This window comes from Eutrigla gurnardus, assembly GCF_963514095.1.
Source record: "Eutrigla gurnardus genome assembly, chromosome: 22".
NCBI classification, from domain to species: domain Eukaryota; kingdom Metazoa; phylum Chordata; class Actinopteri; order Perciformes; family Triglidae; genus Eutrigla; species Eutrigla gurnardus.
The window spans coordinates 2,827,369-2,844,577 of NC_139933.1; the positions used below are offsets into that span (position 1 = coordinate 2,827,369).

A 17,209-nucleotide genomic window follows, 5' to 3' on the forward strand; every position below is an offset into this window, starting at 1 on the left:
TCTACCAGTTGACATGAAATGAAACCACTGAGATAAATAATGTGAACAATGTCTTGAAGTCGAGCTTTTAATTAAAAAATAGTTTTCTTTAACCTTTTAGATCACATCCCGGTTATATTATATTATATATATATATATACATATATATACATATATATACATATATATATATATATATATATATATATATATATATATATATATATACACATATATATATATATATATATATATACACATATACCATGTAGAGGACCATGTAGAGGACTATGTAGAGGACTAGATATAGGACTATGTAGAGGACTATGTAGAGGACTAGATATAGGACTATGTAGAGGACTATATATAGAGGACTATGTAGAGGACTAGATATTGGACTATGTAGAGGACTATATAGAGGACTATGTAGAGGACTAGATATAGGACTATGTAGAGGACCATGTAGAGGACTATATAAAGGACTATATAGAGGACTATGTAGAGGACTATGTAGAGGACTAGATATAGGACTATGTAGAGGACTAGATATAGGACTATGTAGAGGACTATGTAGAGGACTAGATATAGGACTATGTAGAGGACTATATATAGAGGACTATGTAGAGGACTAGATATTGGACTATGTAGAGGACTATATAGAGGACTATGTAGAGGACTAGATATAGGACTATGTAGAGGACCATGTAGAGGACTATATAAAGGACTATATAGAGGACTATGTAGAGGACCATGTAGAGGACTATATAAAGGACTATGTAGAGGACTATATAGAGGACTATGTAGAGGACTAGATATAGGACTATGTAGAGGACCATGTAGAGGACTATATAAAGGACTATATAGAGGACTATGTAGAGGACCATGTAGAGGACTAGATATAGGACTATGTAGAGGACTAGATATAGGACTATGTAGAGGACCATGTAGAGGACTATATAAAGGACTATATAGAGGACTATGTAGAGGACCATGTAGAGGACTATATAAAGGACTAGATATAGGACTATGTAGAGGACCATGTAGAGGACCATGTAGAGGACTATATAAAGGACTATGTAGAGGACTAGATATAGGACTATGTAGAGGACTAGATATAGGACTATGTAGAGGACTAGATATAGGACTATGTAGAGGACCATGTAGAGGACTATATAGAGGACTATGTAGAGGACCATGTAGAGGACTATATAAAGGACTATGTAGAGGACTAGATATAGGACTATATAAAGGACTATGTAGAGGACTAGATATAGGACTATGTAGAGGACTATATAAAGGACTATGTAGAGGACTAGATATAGGACTATGTAGAGGACTATATAGAGGACCATGTAGAGGACTAACTATGTAAGGGATTAGATAGGGGACTATGAACTGGACTATATAGTGAACTCATCTGTTAAATGTAAAAACACTTTGAAACACTCCTCTTAAAAAGAGATTCAGAGCATATCGATTGCATCCACACGGTTCTCAACATGGCGACAGCTGAGCCGGCGGCTTGCAGCCAACAGTGCAGACAAAAGGGGGGATTGTGGACCGCGGGTGTAAACTCAGAGAGACAAACAGAACATTATTTATTTTATTAGAAGGAAAGGAAACACCGTTCTGTCGGCACATGTTTCACAGTATTTCCAACGACAACATCATTTATCTACAATCTCATTTCAGATTCAGATTTTAAAAAAGAGTCACACAAACTGAAATGAGCAGCACGATCCGGGGTTTTAAGACACAAAACGTTCTGTATTTTTAAGGATTATGGAATAAGAGGATGTATTGTAAAGTAAACACACAAAACAACCCTGTTAATGTGGATTTATTTATTAGCAAATTAAAAAACGCTGGTGAGTTCAGAGTTTACCAATCCAATATTTGAAGACTTTAGAACATTTACAATTGAGCTTAAAGAACCGTGTTTCATTATAAATAATGCAATTTAATTTAGTGTGAAAAAACCTTCACATATTATTATTATTAGTTGTGTTATTTGTGCAGCCAACAGCTGTTTGGTTTCTTATCAGGTCAGAAAAAAACACGTTTGTTGCGTCTACACGTGAAGTATTTAACTAAACATTAAAAAAGATTTGCTTTGGTCTTCTGTTTGATAAAAAACTGCATGGGTGTAGAAAAATACGTGATTGAATACTTTTGAGATGATTGAAAATGAATACTCCTTAATAAAAGATGATGACTGATATATTTGGCGTAACATAATATTGTAGAAAGACACGGATGTCAGTAGAAGAGCAGAAAATAAATGATTATGTAATATTTAACTATTTCTAGGTTAGTAGTATTTTTTAATCGTTATCACTGTAAAACTAGTTTTGAAATGTGGCTTTTGACTAAGTTAAGGTGTTAACTATTAAACTAGGACATTCCAGCCTCAAACGTTGATGATGTCAAAACAAAACATCAAAAAATGAAAATAAAATCGGATAAAAAGCCGAAAAATAAATACAATCTATAGCAAGCGTCTAAACTTTCTCTTCCACATACAAAACAAAATATGAGTCGTAACTTTTATGTTTCGGAGTTTTACTGGACGCTTGCTTTTCTAATTTGTCTCTTAGTGTATTTATTTATATTGTTTATTTAACGGGGACGATACATACAACACTGCCACAAATAAAAGGGGAAAATGTGATGTTTTTAAGACTTTTGCAGTAGGAATATCCAAAATACCAACCAAGCATAAACAGCCCTTTTTAAAATCTTTAAACATGTTTTATAATCAGTTAAACATGGAGAAAAATAATAATGATGATGATGATCTCTTTAGCTAAAGTGACTACGATGTAAGCCGATAGAATCACTCCATTGATAAACATGAAATGCATTCAAGAGGTCATTTAGTGGATACTGTGTTTATAATAGTGTGTAACAGCAGCAGGTTTGTATTAACCTAACGAGGAATAGTACCGTAACGGTAAACCTGATTCTGTCTTTGTCCGGTTTCCTGTGGGGGGAGGGGTCTGTTGTGGTCCCGCCCCTAAACCTCACTGTCATAACCCAGAATGGGAGCCAGCCACCTCTCCACCTCCTCCACACCCATCTCTTTCCTCCTGGCGTAGTCCTCCACCTGCAGACAAGAGTTCAGCTTAACTGTCATTCCCTTTACTGGCCATCAGGGGGCGACGCTTCTAATTGTAAATATGTAAGGTAGCCCCGCCCCCTAAAGCATCCCCTGCTTTCTGGTCTGTTGGACTCTTAATGGACCTGTCAGTCAGCAGGTAAGCCCCGTGTTTTATTTCTACATTATTAGTAGCGGTTAACGGTGTGGATGGTCAGCTGACCTGCTCCTTGGTGATCTTGCCCACAGCGAAGTAGGAGGCCTGAGGGTTGGAGAAGTAAAGTCCAGACACCGAGGCGGCAGGCATCATGGCCAGGGACTCTGTCAGGGTGATACCTACACACACACACACACACACACACACACACACACACACACACAGACACACAACAAAAAACAACACAAATTAAAGGCCAGTGCTTCATTGACAACCTTGATTTCTATTGGCTGAAGAGAAGAAGTGTTTGAGTCTAAATTACTTTCCTTCTATATGTTAATGCTCACAAATACATAATAGTTTGACTCTTTTCATAAGTTTAAATATAACTGCCAGAGTTTATATATTAACAGCAAATGAGGGGCTTTTATTGTGAAATCACACTTTATTCAATCTGACAAATTTTATTCTCATTTGTTTTAAATTAATTGTCTTAATTTCCACAAAATGTATGTTATTTGTTGACGCAGCCTAACCTGCTTAAGAATAAATCAAGTGGGTGATTTTGTCATTGACTTCCATATATTTAAGACTTCTTTTTACAATCAGAGTGCCGCCCCCTGATGGCCAGTAGACAGAATGCAAGTTTAAAGAACTTCACTTTTCATAACCGGAGGGTTCAATCTGAACGCAAGCTCATATTATTATCATTGTATGAGTAATGTTTTCGTCATTATATTGATACAATATTAATCTTACGTTAACCTCCTAGCTTTTACTGCATTTCATTAGTTTTAAATTAGTCTGCGTCTGAGTCTCTAAATAAAAGGAGGTCCAGATCCGTCTTGTTGTGACACAGCAAAACTCACAAAACAGGAGTCGCCCCCTGATGGCCGTTAGAGAGAATACATTTAGGCACTTCAGCCTTGGCTTCACTTTCCAGAACCGTTGGTTGCTGCCTGATTCAAGAGTCGCCCTTCTACTCCCCTCAGTCATTATGAAGAAACCTACAAGGAGAAGCAAACCTTCACCTCCCATCTGGACCAGACTGGGATGTGGTCCAGCATCGCATCCGTTCAGTCTAATTGCTACATAAATACCGCCCGCCGCACAATAAATACTCTATCACAAAAGTGCATTGATATACTGCACTGTTGTGAACATTCAATCCAGGGTTTAGTGGCACCCAGCTGCCCATTAATGGAGACTGGAGAGTGTCGGCAGAAACATTATGGACATTAGTTCTGACATAACAGCCCATTAATCTAAAAATGTTATTATGAATTGATTCATTAAATGTACAATCACTTGACCCATATATCACATATATACCACATATCTCACGATGTATTTTTCTCCTCCTTTTAACTGGTTGGTGATTATTTCTGATGAAGACACGCGTGGTTTTCCATCTAAAAACAACCTTCAAAGCCAGCGAGCAGCAGCAGAAGCTCCTGTTCTGTGTGTAGGTGGACTTCTTGTTCATCACCTCTCAGACATACTATTCTAGACGTGGAGTTTGTCAATCACAGATAAGCTCTGAATTTCAAATGAAGCAGCTTGAACATGCAGAGAAGACGGATAAAATGTATTTAATATTAATAAGAACCACCAGGACTTGACCAATACCAAAACAGGGTTGTAAAAAGCCATAATCTGTTAATACCTATCATTTAATTATAGATATATCGATAGATAGATAGATAGATAGATAGATAGATAGATAGATAGATAGATAGATAGATAGATAGATAGATAGATAGATAGATAGATAGATTATTCAAGAAAATTCAAGAATATTTTAATATTTAATATTTCTTTTAACTGTTTAACTGACATCACACTTAAACTGTTAATTATTAATATCCCTATTGCAAACTTTGTATCAGGAAAACAAGTTGATGTTAAAATGTAACAGCATCAAGGTTGCATTTTTTTTATTTGTTAGTCAATAAGGTGATTATCTGACGTTATTGTTAGAACTGTAATGGTATCATTAAGTACTCATATTAATACTCAGTATGAGCGAGTGCTGAAATGTAAGCGCTCTCACCGATCTTCTCCTGCATCCCGGCCAGCCTCCACATGGTGGTCTTCTCCGTGTGGTCCGGCTGGCTGGGGTATCCCGGTGCAGGTCTGATGCCCTGGTATCGGATCCTGTGGAGGTCGGAGGCCTGCAGGGCCTCGTCGGTGCTGTAGCCCCACAGATCCTTACGCACACGGGCGTGGAGCTCCTCGGCAAACGCCTGCAGGACGGACGGGAGGTCGTAAACAGAAAACCAAAGAAAGCAACACCGGTGAAACATGCAATACCAGCAGAGGGAGCCCTGTTGTACCTCAGCCAGCCGGTCCGCCAGCGCCTTCACCATGATGCTGCTGTAGTCGTCTCCCTCAGCCTGGAACTGCTGACTCAGCTCCTCGGCTCCGAACACGCCCACCGCGAACGCTCCGATGTAGTCGGCCACGCCGCTGTCTACGGGGGCAACGAAGTCCGACACACACAGGTAGGGATCGGAGCTGGAGCTGTCCTTCTCCGCCTGCAGCACGGAAATATGTCACTGTTACTTTACTTCCCCAAAATAAACTATTTAGCTGTGATTTAATTTTAATAAATGGATAACAATGATGCTGAAATAACTCCATAATGACGGTGATTAGTAAAAAAGTCTAAAGTCATGTTAGGTCTGTCTGAAGACGACACACAAACTTTTAAAGTGCTTGTTTTCTGAATGGAGTCTGGTTGATGGTGCTAGGCTACACTAACATTGTAGCTGCTCCATCAACACTCCAAATAAGGTCATCTAGACATAAATACAACAGAGACCTTGTTGTTTGGACCACAGACAGTCTCTGGTTCCTCCACATGGTCTGGTCTGGTCTCTGGACTAATGTGAGCTACTATCTAGACCTCTGGGGGAGCACACACAGTCTCTGGTTCCTCCACATGGTCTGGTCTGGTCTCTGGACTAACATGAGCTACTTATAGACCTCTGGGGGACCACAGACTACAGGAGACAACATAAAGCTCACCTGTTGCCGTAAGCCATGGAACGTGCAGACGGGGTCGGTGTCTCTGAACACCGTGACATCATCTGCGTAGACACGGATGTCATCGCCGTCACTCTGGGCACGCCAGAACCCCACCAGGCCCCGCCCCTCCAGACTGCTGCTGTCAATCATCTGGTGAAGCAGCCGCTGGCCGTCGTCAAAGACTCGCCGAGCCTCCGAACCTGCAGGAAACAACAGAAATGCATGAGCGTAACACGTAGCGGGATGGATGTGTGGCGAGCCCTGACGGGGGTCGGCTGCTCGTACCGACGGTCTTGTCTTTGAAGATCTTGGGGTAACCTCTGTTGGGGTATTTTCCTCTCAGCTGCCACACATCGAAGAAAGGCTTCCAGTCGATGAAGTCCAGCAGAGCGTTCAGGTCGTACCACTCGAACACGCGGGTGCCGAGGAACTGAGGGCGCACTGAAACAACAAAGACACTCGGCTCTAAAGGTCCATTCAGAAAAACTTCTTCTTGCAACCTGTGGAGTTGCCCCCTGATGGCCAATAGAGAGAATGCAAGTTTAAAGAACATCAATTAACAATTAAACAATGTTTACTGAGATAATAATTAAAGTGAGAAGTGGTTTTTTTCTCATAGACCTCATTGCAATACCAGATTTCGGCTGAAAAGCAGCAAGTTATGCTTCAGTGACTGGAAATCATTGAGTTTTCTTCCTCTTTTTGTTCTTTTAGGGAGCTTTTCTTGGATGTTGCATGATGTGCAGATTGTAAAGCCCTCTGAGGTCAAATTTTTGATTTGATGCTACAATAAAATATAATTGGATCAACTGGATGTGTGTGCACTTACCTGGTCTGGGCAGAGAGAGCCAGTCGATATGTAAAGCCTTCTCTCTGGCTTGGGACAGAGACAAATACCGCCGATCCTGAGGATGAAGAGGAACTCATATCTCAGTCCGTTTGTGAGTCATTTGTGAGTGTGTGTGTTTTTACCAGCCGGTCTTACCTTCAGGGAGTCATAGTGGTCCTGTCTGACCTCCTCGTACTCCTCCTTAATGTCCTCAAAGTACTCCTCCCTCATCGCCTCATCCAGGAGCTGTGAGCACTGAAACACAGGGAAAACAAGACCCTCTTTGAGGTGAACCGGAAACAGAACCGAGTCCTCTTTCAAATGATCTGACAACGTGAACACAAATAGAAGTCTCTTTTCAGTTGGTCCACATTTTGGTTATTTTAAAGGGGGGCTCTGTGTGAAGACAGTCCTCTTAAAGTAAACCAAAACAGAATGGAATTCTATGAAATTCAGCAAATGTCTTACCACCACCACGCTCCTGGAGGCGTCCAGAACATGGATAGCAGGACAGCTGTAGCGAGGGGCGATCTTCACCGCTGTATGCGTCCTATCAAACACAAAAACACATATAAAACAAGTGTGAAGTTATGCCGATGTGAAGAGTGGCTCATGTGGATTTAGAAAAGGGACCAATAATTCATATTGTGTGTGTGTGTGTGTGTGTGTTACTTTGATGTGGTGGCTCCTCCAATCAGCAGCGGCGTTGTTATTCCCAGTCTCTCCATCTCTTTGGCCACGTGGATCATCTCATCCAGAGACGGCGTGATGAGACCGGACAAGCCGATGATATCTGCAGGTAGGAAGCATGAAAACACACCCACCATTACTGCTGCTGCTCTTATTATGAAGAACGACTATTAATACGCCTACAAATTTCGGATTTTGTCATCATTTGGAACTACAACTATGCAAAAACAGTTATTATACATTGTTATTTATACAATCTAGCAAATTGTAAATTACGATTTAAGTTTTCCAATATAAATGTATATATATACTGTATATATATATATATATATATATATATATATAAATAATATAGAATCTAAAGTGTTCACGGTACCTGCTTTGTGTTTGACGGCCTCTCTGAGGATGTGATCACAGGGAACCATCACACCCAGGTCGATCACTCTGAAAGACAAGAAACATACTATATACTAGTATTAAGTGTGTATATATATATATATACATACACACACACTTACAAACATATATACAACAGAAGTGAGTACAGCCTTGTGCAATATCACTTAAATGTCAAACTTTAACTTTTAACTTTTTCTAACATCAAAGTAAAACAAGTTTGCTCTCTGCCGACTGAGAGCCCCGTTTCTGTACACACACACACACACACACACACACACACACACACACACACACACACACAGCAAATAAGTGGCATTAGAAGTCTGTAATAGTGTTGGGATGGAGCCCACGGCCTGGCAATAAATCACCTCTGCCACCTCCCTCCCATAATGCAACACTGTGAGGCAATCTGAGGTGAACGGGTGAATTCTCTGAACCGTTCATATAACAGGAATGTGGAGAAGGACAGTAACTGAAGGTGGAAGTGTGAAGCAGTTTTACCTGAAGTTGTTGCAGCCGAGCACCACGCCTACGATGTTCTTGCCGATATCGTGGACGTCTCCCTTCACTGTAGCCAGAACTATAGTTCCCTGATAGGGATCCTGCAGACCCAGGAGAAATCATCAGGACAACAACAACACAGCTCTCCCTCCAAAAGTATTCTTTTTGCAAACTTCTCCAGAGGATAGATAGAATAGAAACTATCCTACTGGAAACATTAGAAACTGGTGTGGGAATTGATATTGATGACAAGAGGTGCCTGCGAAATTGGGACTACAACCTGCATTTCGTAAAATGACAATAAATTATTTTTTCAGGTGAAAATGAGAGTAAATGCATCGTTCGTTAGCGGAGACTGACCACTTCCTCGGTCGACCCCGATGACGCCATCATCTCCGCCCGCTCCTTCTCCATGAAGGGGATCAGATAGCCCACCGCCTTCTTCATGACACGAGCCGACTTGATCACCTGCAGCACACGAGGATTCAAACCCGTTGACTGATGGATTCTCATCCTGGTTAGCGTGAGCAGAGAGAGGACAGAAGAGAAGATCCTACCTGTGGAAGGAACATCTTGCCAGCACCAAAGAGATCTCCCACCACCTTCATGCCGTTCATCAGCGGGCCCTCGATGATGTGAAGGGGTCGAGTGTAGCGGTCGACCTGAGCCTTACACTCCTCCACGTCCTCCACCACAAACTTCTCTATTCCCTGGAGCAGCAACACGGCGTTACACAACGGAAAAACAGGGAAAACCAGGGTTGAATTTGATGATTTCTTCAAACAGAACTGGTCTCTAAAAAAGTACATTTGTTTAATTCAATGATGAACGGAAACATTTTGGCTGCAAAATCCTTTTAAAGTGATTTTCCCTTTAAAACAACAAGCAAATCATTCTGAAGTCAGATTTTTGCAGCTTAAAAATCACTTAAATAGGTAAACTGATAATAGAGGAGAGTGAGAAACATCCTTTCCATTAAGAAAAGCCTTTCTGAGGTCTGTCTGAGGGGGTGCAACCCATGTAAATACCAGTAATACCAGTAATACCAGTATGTGGAAGTGTTCAAGCCTTCTCTAATCATCACCTTGATGAGCGCGTACTCCAACCTCTCCTCCACACTTCCTTCCCTCCACTCGTCCGTCTGAACCACCTTCTTTGCTCCTTTCACGTTGTTCTGTGAACAACAGGAGTGAACTGTTAATATATATTCGTTTATTTATTATTTATGTGTGTGTGTGTGTGTGTGTGTGTGTGTGTGTGTGTGTGTACCTGTGCGTAGGTCAGCAGTTTCTCCGTAGCGTCGGCGTCTCTGTTCCAGATGAGGTTTTCACAAAGGGACAGCAGCTGTTTGTCGATGTCGTCGTAGACGGGCAGGCTCCCGGCGTTCACGATGCCCATGTCCATGCCGTCCTGAGACAGGAGGACAGACAGCGTTACAAGGAGGAAGCCTGTCTCACTGCTCAGACCAGGAGGAGGAGGAGACCTTTAAAACTCCTGAAACTCTGGAGGTGAAGTTAGCACATGAAGCTTAGCAGATGTTAGCAGAGCTGCATTGGAGAAACACAGATTTTTAACAAGAAACGATATTATTCATGATTTTACTAGTTTTAATCACCAGGTCCATTTGTTCTGGAGACTTCTGTGGATAATTCAGCTCCTGAACAGTGAGCACTGAGAGAAGCGAACTCCCATGATTCAACGCTACTTCTCAACATCCCCGTTTTCCCTGAGAGACCCCCAGAATGTCATTTGCAATATTCGAAGCATAGAGAAATCCTGGATAAAACGTTGTTGTGATTACAGACGTTAACGGTGAATGTGTTTAATGTTCAGCTCTGTGTACGGATATTTGTGTCGGTGTTTACCTTGATGGCGTGGTAGAGAAACGCTCCATGCATCGCTTCTCTGATGGCCTCCATCCCTCTGAAGGAGAAGGACAGGTTGGACAGACCTCCACTCACCCTGGCTCTGGGTAATTTCTCCTACAAAAATAGCGTGTGTTTTAAGAAGTGATTTAAAAGAAGTCTCTTTTAGCATACATGACCTTCTATAAGACTGTTTAGGGGAGAAAAACCTCCCAAAAAACACATTTCTACTGCGTACTTCCTCCCAGACTATGTCGAGCCAAAACAACCTCCATGATCAGAAATGAGATCACCGAGGAAGTATCGAAGAACTCTTACCTTGATGAGTTTGGTGGCTCTGATGAAGTAGACGGCGTAGTCGTTGTGCTCCTCCATGCCCGTGCCGATGGTCAGGATGTTGGGGTCAAAGATGATGTCGTTGGGGTTGAATCCCACTTTGTCGACCAGCAGGTTGTAGGCTCGAGTGCAGATCTCCACTTTACGGTCGGTATCAGTGGCCTTCAGAGGGATCCCAGAGCACTCAGAGTGTGTGTGTGTGTGTGTGTGTGTGTGTGTGTAAGTGTGTGTGTGTGTGTGTAAGTGTGTGTGTGTGTGTCTAAGTGTGTGTGTGTTTGCCTCCTCCTCACCTGTCCCTCCTCATCGAACGCCATGACGACCACGGCGGCTCCGTAGCGCTTCACCGTGGCGGCTTTGTGCAGGAAGTCGTCCTCGCCTTCCTTCAGGCTGATGCTGTTCACGATGCACTTCCCCTGGCAGCACTTCAGACCCGCCTCGATCACGGAGAAGTTGGACGAGTCGATGCACAGAGGAACCTGAGGAGCACGACGACTCAGAGCTTTAGGGATTTACCAGCTCATATGCTCAATGAGACGTAACTGCACAACGTGAATGTGGATTCATCATGGCATCCAGTGGTGCCGAAGGTAGGCAGAATATTAGTTTGGTTTATTAAAGCTGACAAAGCATTACAGAGGAGGAACTATCTTGTCCTGTTGTGTATTTTTCTCATTTGTCAAATAGAGAGATCTTCAACAGGGGGGTCCGGGACACCTAGGGGGTCTGCAGGTCTGGTTTAGTAAGGAACATTATATGATATGTAATAGGGTACATCTCTATCAGCCTCGGGGGTCCTCTGGTCTAACATGAGCTGCTCTGGTAGACGTCTAGGAGACCACCTGCCTTTTAAACCTACCCGTGCGATGTCTGGCTCAGAAGCGATTAATTTACAGAATCGGGCCATGGCTGCCGGCCCCTCCAGCATCCCCTCATCCATGTTTATATCCAGGACCTGGGCTCCCATCTCCACCTGGGCCTTCGCGATGCTGAGAGCCTCCTGGACAACAGACGGAGAAGCACAACCGAATAAACAAATCGCATGCATGCTAAACTATATATACTGTATATCACTCACCTCATAGTCTCCCGCCATGATCAGCTTGGCAAACTTGCGTGACCCGGCCACGTTGCAGCGCTCGCCGATGTTGACGAAGTTGGTGTACGGGCCGATCCTGAACGGCTCCAATCCTGGAAATAATAATAATAATAACATACAATAAGACACATTTCATCACTTTAACAGACAAACGGGGATTAACAGAGGGAAGTTTCAGCCTCACAGATTCATCAACAGTATTCAAATTTTGAAGAAAAGCTGTTGAGGATATAATTACTTATGATTACTTTGACCCTCATCACTAATCATTTCCAAATCCTTCTCCATTCAATTTTCAATTGCTGTTAAACAAATATCAAAACTCATTTTTCAAGTCTTCCTATGAGTTTGGATTAATTATCAACCACAACAACCAGAATTTTACAAATTTACAGGAAGTGATGTGATGTTATTTTACATATAGAAGAGAAATAATCTGTATTGATTTATAGAAACATAACTGGTCTAATATAAGGTTTTCATTCACACAGTTTTAAAAAAAAGTAACGGAATCGAACATTTTCATTTTTCACTAGTTTAAAAATCAACTGCTCACTGAAAATGACATATTCGAGACGTTTGACAGCAGAAGGTAACAGGTGGGTTTAATACCTGACAGCAGCATGTATTTCTGATAAATATCAGCAGCAGGAACTCTTGGCTGACAGTGTTTGACTGCTTGAGATATGGCTCTGTATCAGGGAAGCAGGATGGGAGGGGAATATTTAGATATTTCCAAAAATGCATGACATTTAAGACTGACGCTTGTCAGAAAGGAAGAAGTGACCTGATGTGTCCCGGAGTCGTCCCACAACAGCCTCCCACGAGATTCACGAGTCCGTCCGTAGCAAACTCCTGCAGACACAGGAGCACATTTTTCTATTTTTTTTACTCGAACCAGGATGTTCTCCAGACGAGACATGAAAATGTCAACCTGGCCCAAATAATTACAATTCACGATATTATCCTGATAATCATCAAAATGTGCTTAAAACTACTGCAACGTATTGAACAGTTTGGTCTTTTAAAACCCTGAATAATAAGACAATGGAACCTTTAAATTGGAGGCGGTTACTTCAGGGGTTTCGTCGTACCCTCCAAACGTGTTGGGAAGACCTAACAGGAAAAAAAAGACATCACATGACATCATCCTGGACAGTCGGACACATGATGCAACAGAAAATAGACCACAGGTCAACGTGTGCTGCAGCTGAACAGCAGAATCATTGACAGCCGACACCAACAGCTGAAACTCAACTTCCCAGCATTCAGTCTGAGTCTCACTTGCCTGCGTTGGGATAACAGATTATAAAAGCCGTGGTGCTTTTTCCTATCGCCTCGATGAACGGCCTCATCTCCGTCGCCCCCAAGGCACAGTTCAGACCGATGCTGCAACACAGATGGGGACAAAACCAGTAAGAAACTAGAGTTCAGAGCAACAGACAGGAACAAAACCAGCAAGAAACTAGAGTTTAGAGCAACAGACAGGGACAAAACCAGTAAGAAACTAGAGTTCAGAGCAACAGACAGGGACAAAACCAGTAAGAAACTAGAGTTCAGACCATCAGACAGGGACAAAACCAGTAAGAAACTAGAGTTCAGACCATCAGACAGGGACAAAACCAGTAAGAAACTAGAGTTCAGAGCAACAGACGGGGACAAAACCAGTAAGAAACTAGAGTTCAGACCGATGCTGCAACAGATGGGGACAAAACCAGTAAGAAACTAGAGTTCAGAGCAACAGATGGGGACAAAACCAGTAAGAAACTAGAGTTCAGAGCAACAGACAGGGACAAAACCAGTAAGAAACTGGAGTTCAGAGCAACAGACAGGGACAAATCCAGTAAGAAACTAGAGTTCAGACCATCAGACAGGGACAAAACCAGTAAGAAACTAGAGTTCAGAGCAACAGACGGGGACAAAACCAGTAAGAAACTAGAGTTCAGACCAACAGACAGGAAGAACAGACAGGAGGAGGCTGGCCCACCTCTGGTTCATAGTTATACATGTGATTACGGGTGAACTCCAGTGAACTCACCACAAAGGGTTCATGTGGGACACGCTCACCACGAAGGCTTCCCCGGTCTGACCGGACAGCGTCCGTCCACTCCGGTCCACGATGGTTCCTGAGATCTGAACAAGACGGAGAGAAGAGCGTTCAAAGAACTTAACCCTGCACACCACATTCACCTCATCTTCTTTGATCTTTATATGCATATAGTTTGATTATATAACACAATATACAATATTTAAATGAATAAAATATCACAGACGTACAAATATAGGCTTCCTTTCGTAGCTCTTTTCAAACAGCAGGTCGATGGCAAACAAGGCGGCCTGTAGGGGGGAGAGATAGAGGACAACTGTACAAACTCTTCAACATCATCCTGTAAGACAAAATCCTTTAAAAAAGCATGAGTTCATCCAGCTGTAGTAAACCAGCCGATGTGTCTCTTGCTCGAAACAGTGAATCCAGCTCTGTGAAATCCACCAAACACCTCTGGGTGACGGCGTTTAACTCAACCACAACTCTTCCGCAGTTACGACTCGCTGCCTTCAAATCGTGCAAAACCAGTTTACTTGTTTAATGAAAGTGTTTAAACCAATGAGATGGGAGGACCTTGGCGTTGGCCGTATCGAAGATGGTTTCAACCAGAAGGATGTCTGCTCCTCCGTCCAACAGCCCTCTGACCTGCTCCGAGTAGGCTTCCACGAGCTCATCGAACGCTGGAGGACACGCACACACACACACACACACACACACACACACACACACACACACACACACACACACACACACACACACACACACACACACTCATTACATTGCTATGACACACTCGTATGCGTATTGACATGATATAAATGAGATATTTGGGGGTCTCACTGATGTTCCTGAAGTCGGGTCTCTCCACAGACGGGGACACGGACAGGGTCTTGTTGGTGGGACCGACGGCTCCGGCCACGTAGCGTTTACAACCTGGTACCAGAAACAGATTAAACACATGTAATAAAACATCCTCCAGAGTCAGTGATTGTGTCTGATAAATGCTGAAAGATCAGCTGACCTGTTTGTTTGGTGACATCATCGGCGGCCCTCCTCGCCAGCTCTGCAGACGCCTTGTTGAGACGATACGCCTGCAAGACAAACAAACACACATGTTAAAGCAATGCGTGAGCTTGGGACTGGATTTATGATTATATGGGAGGGCTCTGATTGGCTGGAAACATGACACGCATCACGATGCAGAGGTGACGATTCAATATATCGCAAAATAATTAGGAATACCATAAGTAACGCGATATATTGCGTAATTGTAAGTAACCTTAAAATCGAATTTTAAGAAAACTATCATAGAATAATAATATAATATGGATTAAAAAAAACGTTATTAATGCAAATAAACGGTGAAATCGGGCCTAGCATGCTTCAGACAACATACCATGTGTTCCAGGCCGTAGTCGCCCTGGGCAACAGAGGTGCTGCTGAATGTGTTGGTCTCGATGATGTCAGCACCAGCCAGGAGGTAGTCCTGTCGACGCGGAGGGGACAGGCAGGACACATGAGAGACATGGTGGCTGATATCAGTGGTGCATTCTGGGAGAATCCTGCAGTACCTTGTGTATGGTGTAAATGATATCGGGCCGTGTGATACTGAGGAGGTCGTTGTTGCCCTTCAGGGAAAGAGGGTGGTCTTTAAACTCGTCGCCCCTGAAATCTTCCTCCTCCAGTTTATGCTGCTGGACCATGGTCCCCATCCCACCGTCCAGGACCATGATCCTTTGCTGCAGCACGGCTCGCAGCTCGGACTCTAATGGACATCCGCATCCTGGGAAGAAAAAACGAAAACATGACATACTTCAGGGAGAAGACCGAAGTTCAAAAAGTGAATCATCAAAAGAAATCATGATGCCTAAAAAACTCAGTCTTATATGAGATTATATATATATATACTGTATATATATGCAACTAATAAAATGCTAATATCAGCTGATTGAATAGGCCAACCAATAAATCAGTAGGCTTTAATTTTAAAGAGACTTTTAAGAGTTAAAATACGACAAGATTGTTTTATTTTGTAATTTTTTTCAACATATATGTTAAATAGTTGAACAATATGAATAAATATGATAAAAGGGTTAAAATGCATTTTTACTGATTAGAATAAAAAATAAAATAAAATAATTATACATATCAAAAATTGTATATTAAACAGGAAATCTTTACCCATCTACCCATTAAGACTATATATTTTTAAATATATGTATATATTATTATTATTATTATTTGCCTTTATAGAGGTCAGAATGGCATCTCTGTGTTACATGTTTAACTTTCATTAACATTATAATTATAACAGTTAAAGTTCAAACTGACATTAATGTTAAACTGTATTGTATAAAAATAAACTGCTGCATCCGGTTACATGTCACGTCAAAGTTAGCTCGGATAACTTGTCACACACTGACACGTGGTGTTCCGAGTGGACAGTTAGAAATCAGTAAAAAGACTAATCAATAAGCCTGACTACAGTTAGCATCGCAGGCTACACGCTAACTGTTTACGCTAGCTGCGCTAACGAGTTAAAAAGTTTATTCACCCGCTTCTGCCGAGTGTTGCATGACGTTAGTCGGGGCCATCTTGTGAAGAACCATCCTCGTAAACCAGCCGACGGTCCGTCTGCACAGCGAGCGGCTAATGTTGTTGAAATGCGTGCACCACCACCCACCGACCGGCTCTGGTTCTCCCGGACCGACCGGCTGCTGCTCGGGGTCGCCTCAGGACCGCCGGCGGCAGCAGCAGCGACACTTCCGGTAGGAGCCCTTCACAATAAGAGCTTCACCAAGCGATACGTTCGCATAAATGTATCCATCGCTTGTTTAGTTTATTAGGAAGATGAATGTTTGACCCCAAAATATCATATATTTTTTTGCAACAAAAACAAACTCAAAGGATTTCTCAATAAAAGGGAAAAAACAGGAAATGTATGTGAAAGTTCACACAGACCTCCATGTCATGTCAATGTAACCCCTGCTGTTAAGTAAACCATTGGGTGACATCGCCATGACTACACCAACATTTTTTAAATATATTATTTGGCCTCTCACTCTCTGTCAGAGATGCTTTGCCCCTTCTAACTTTGCTTTTATTGTTTTATATGTCTTATTTTAGCGTGTTCTCAGTCTTTTTGTCTTTGCTGTATTTGTTTGTACAACAGTTTTGGTAAAC

At 42.2% G+C, this 17,209-nt stretch overlaps 1 protein-coding gene across 1 annotated transcript; it reads right to left on the bottom strand.

The window, feature by feature from the left end:
• Positions 1–1,742: 1,742 nt before the first annotated feature.
• On the bottom strand, positions 1,743–16,766 carry mtr (5-methyltetrahydrofolate-homocysteine methyltransferase). Its single transcript, XM_084040471.1, has 33 exons — positions 16,581–16,766; positions 15,598–15,809; positions 15,423–15,512; positions 15,048–15,117; positions 14,867–14,959; positions 14,600–14,706; positions 14,257–14,316; positions 14,018–14,112; positions 13,268–13,368; positions 13,034–13,095; positions 12,767–12,834; positions 12,592–12,671; positions 11,959–12,071; positions 11,740–11,880; positions 11,174–11,359; positions 10,866–11,045; positions 10,548–10,664; positions 9,952–10,092; positions 9,767–9,856; positions 9,240–9,392; positions 9,043–9,150; positions 8,683–8,783; positions 8,159–8,226; positions 7,765–7,885; positions 7,561–7,642; positions 7,249–7,347; positions 7,093–7,168; positions 6,549–6,704; positions 6,264–6,463; positions 5,570–5,770; positions 5,287–5,479; positions 3,300–3,412; positions 1,743–3,085 (listed from the first exon to the last, which is right to left on the bottom strand). Exons 1-33 carry the CDS (start codon positions 16,633–16,635, stop codon positions 2,996–2,998), a joined length of 3,822 nt encoding a protein of 1,273 aa, XP_083896597.1. The 5' UTR covers positions 16,636–16,766; the 3' UTR covers positions 1,743–2,995.
• Between the last annotated feature and the right edge of the window lie 443 nt (positions 16,767–17,209).

Excerpts from the sequence above, each read along its gene's own strand:
- mtr (XM_084040471.1), bottom strand. The coding sequence starts at position 16,635 with ATGGTTCTTCACAAGATGGCCCCGACTAACGTCATGCAACACTCGGCA. Across the intron at positions 14,707-14,866 it reads ACCCGACTTCAGGAACATCA|CGTTCGATGAGCTCGTGGAA; the intron begins GTGAGACCCCCA and ends CGTGTCCTCCAG. Across the intron at positions 5,480-5,569 it reads TGGCGGACCGGCTGGCTGAG|GCGTTTGCCGAGGAGCTCCA; the intron begins GTACAACAGGGC and ends TCCGTCCTGCAG.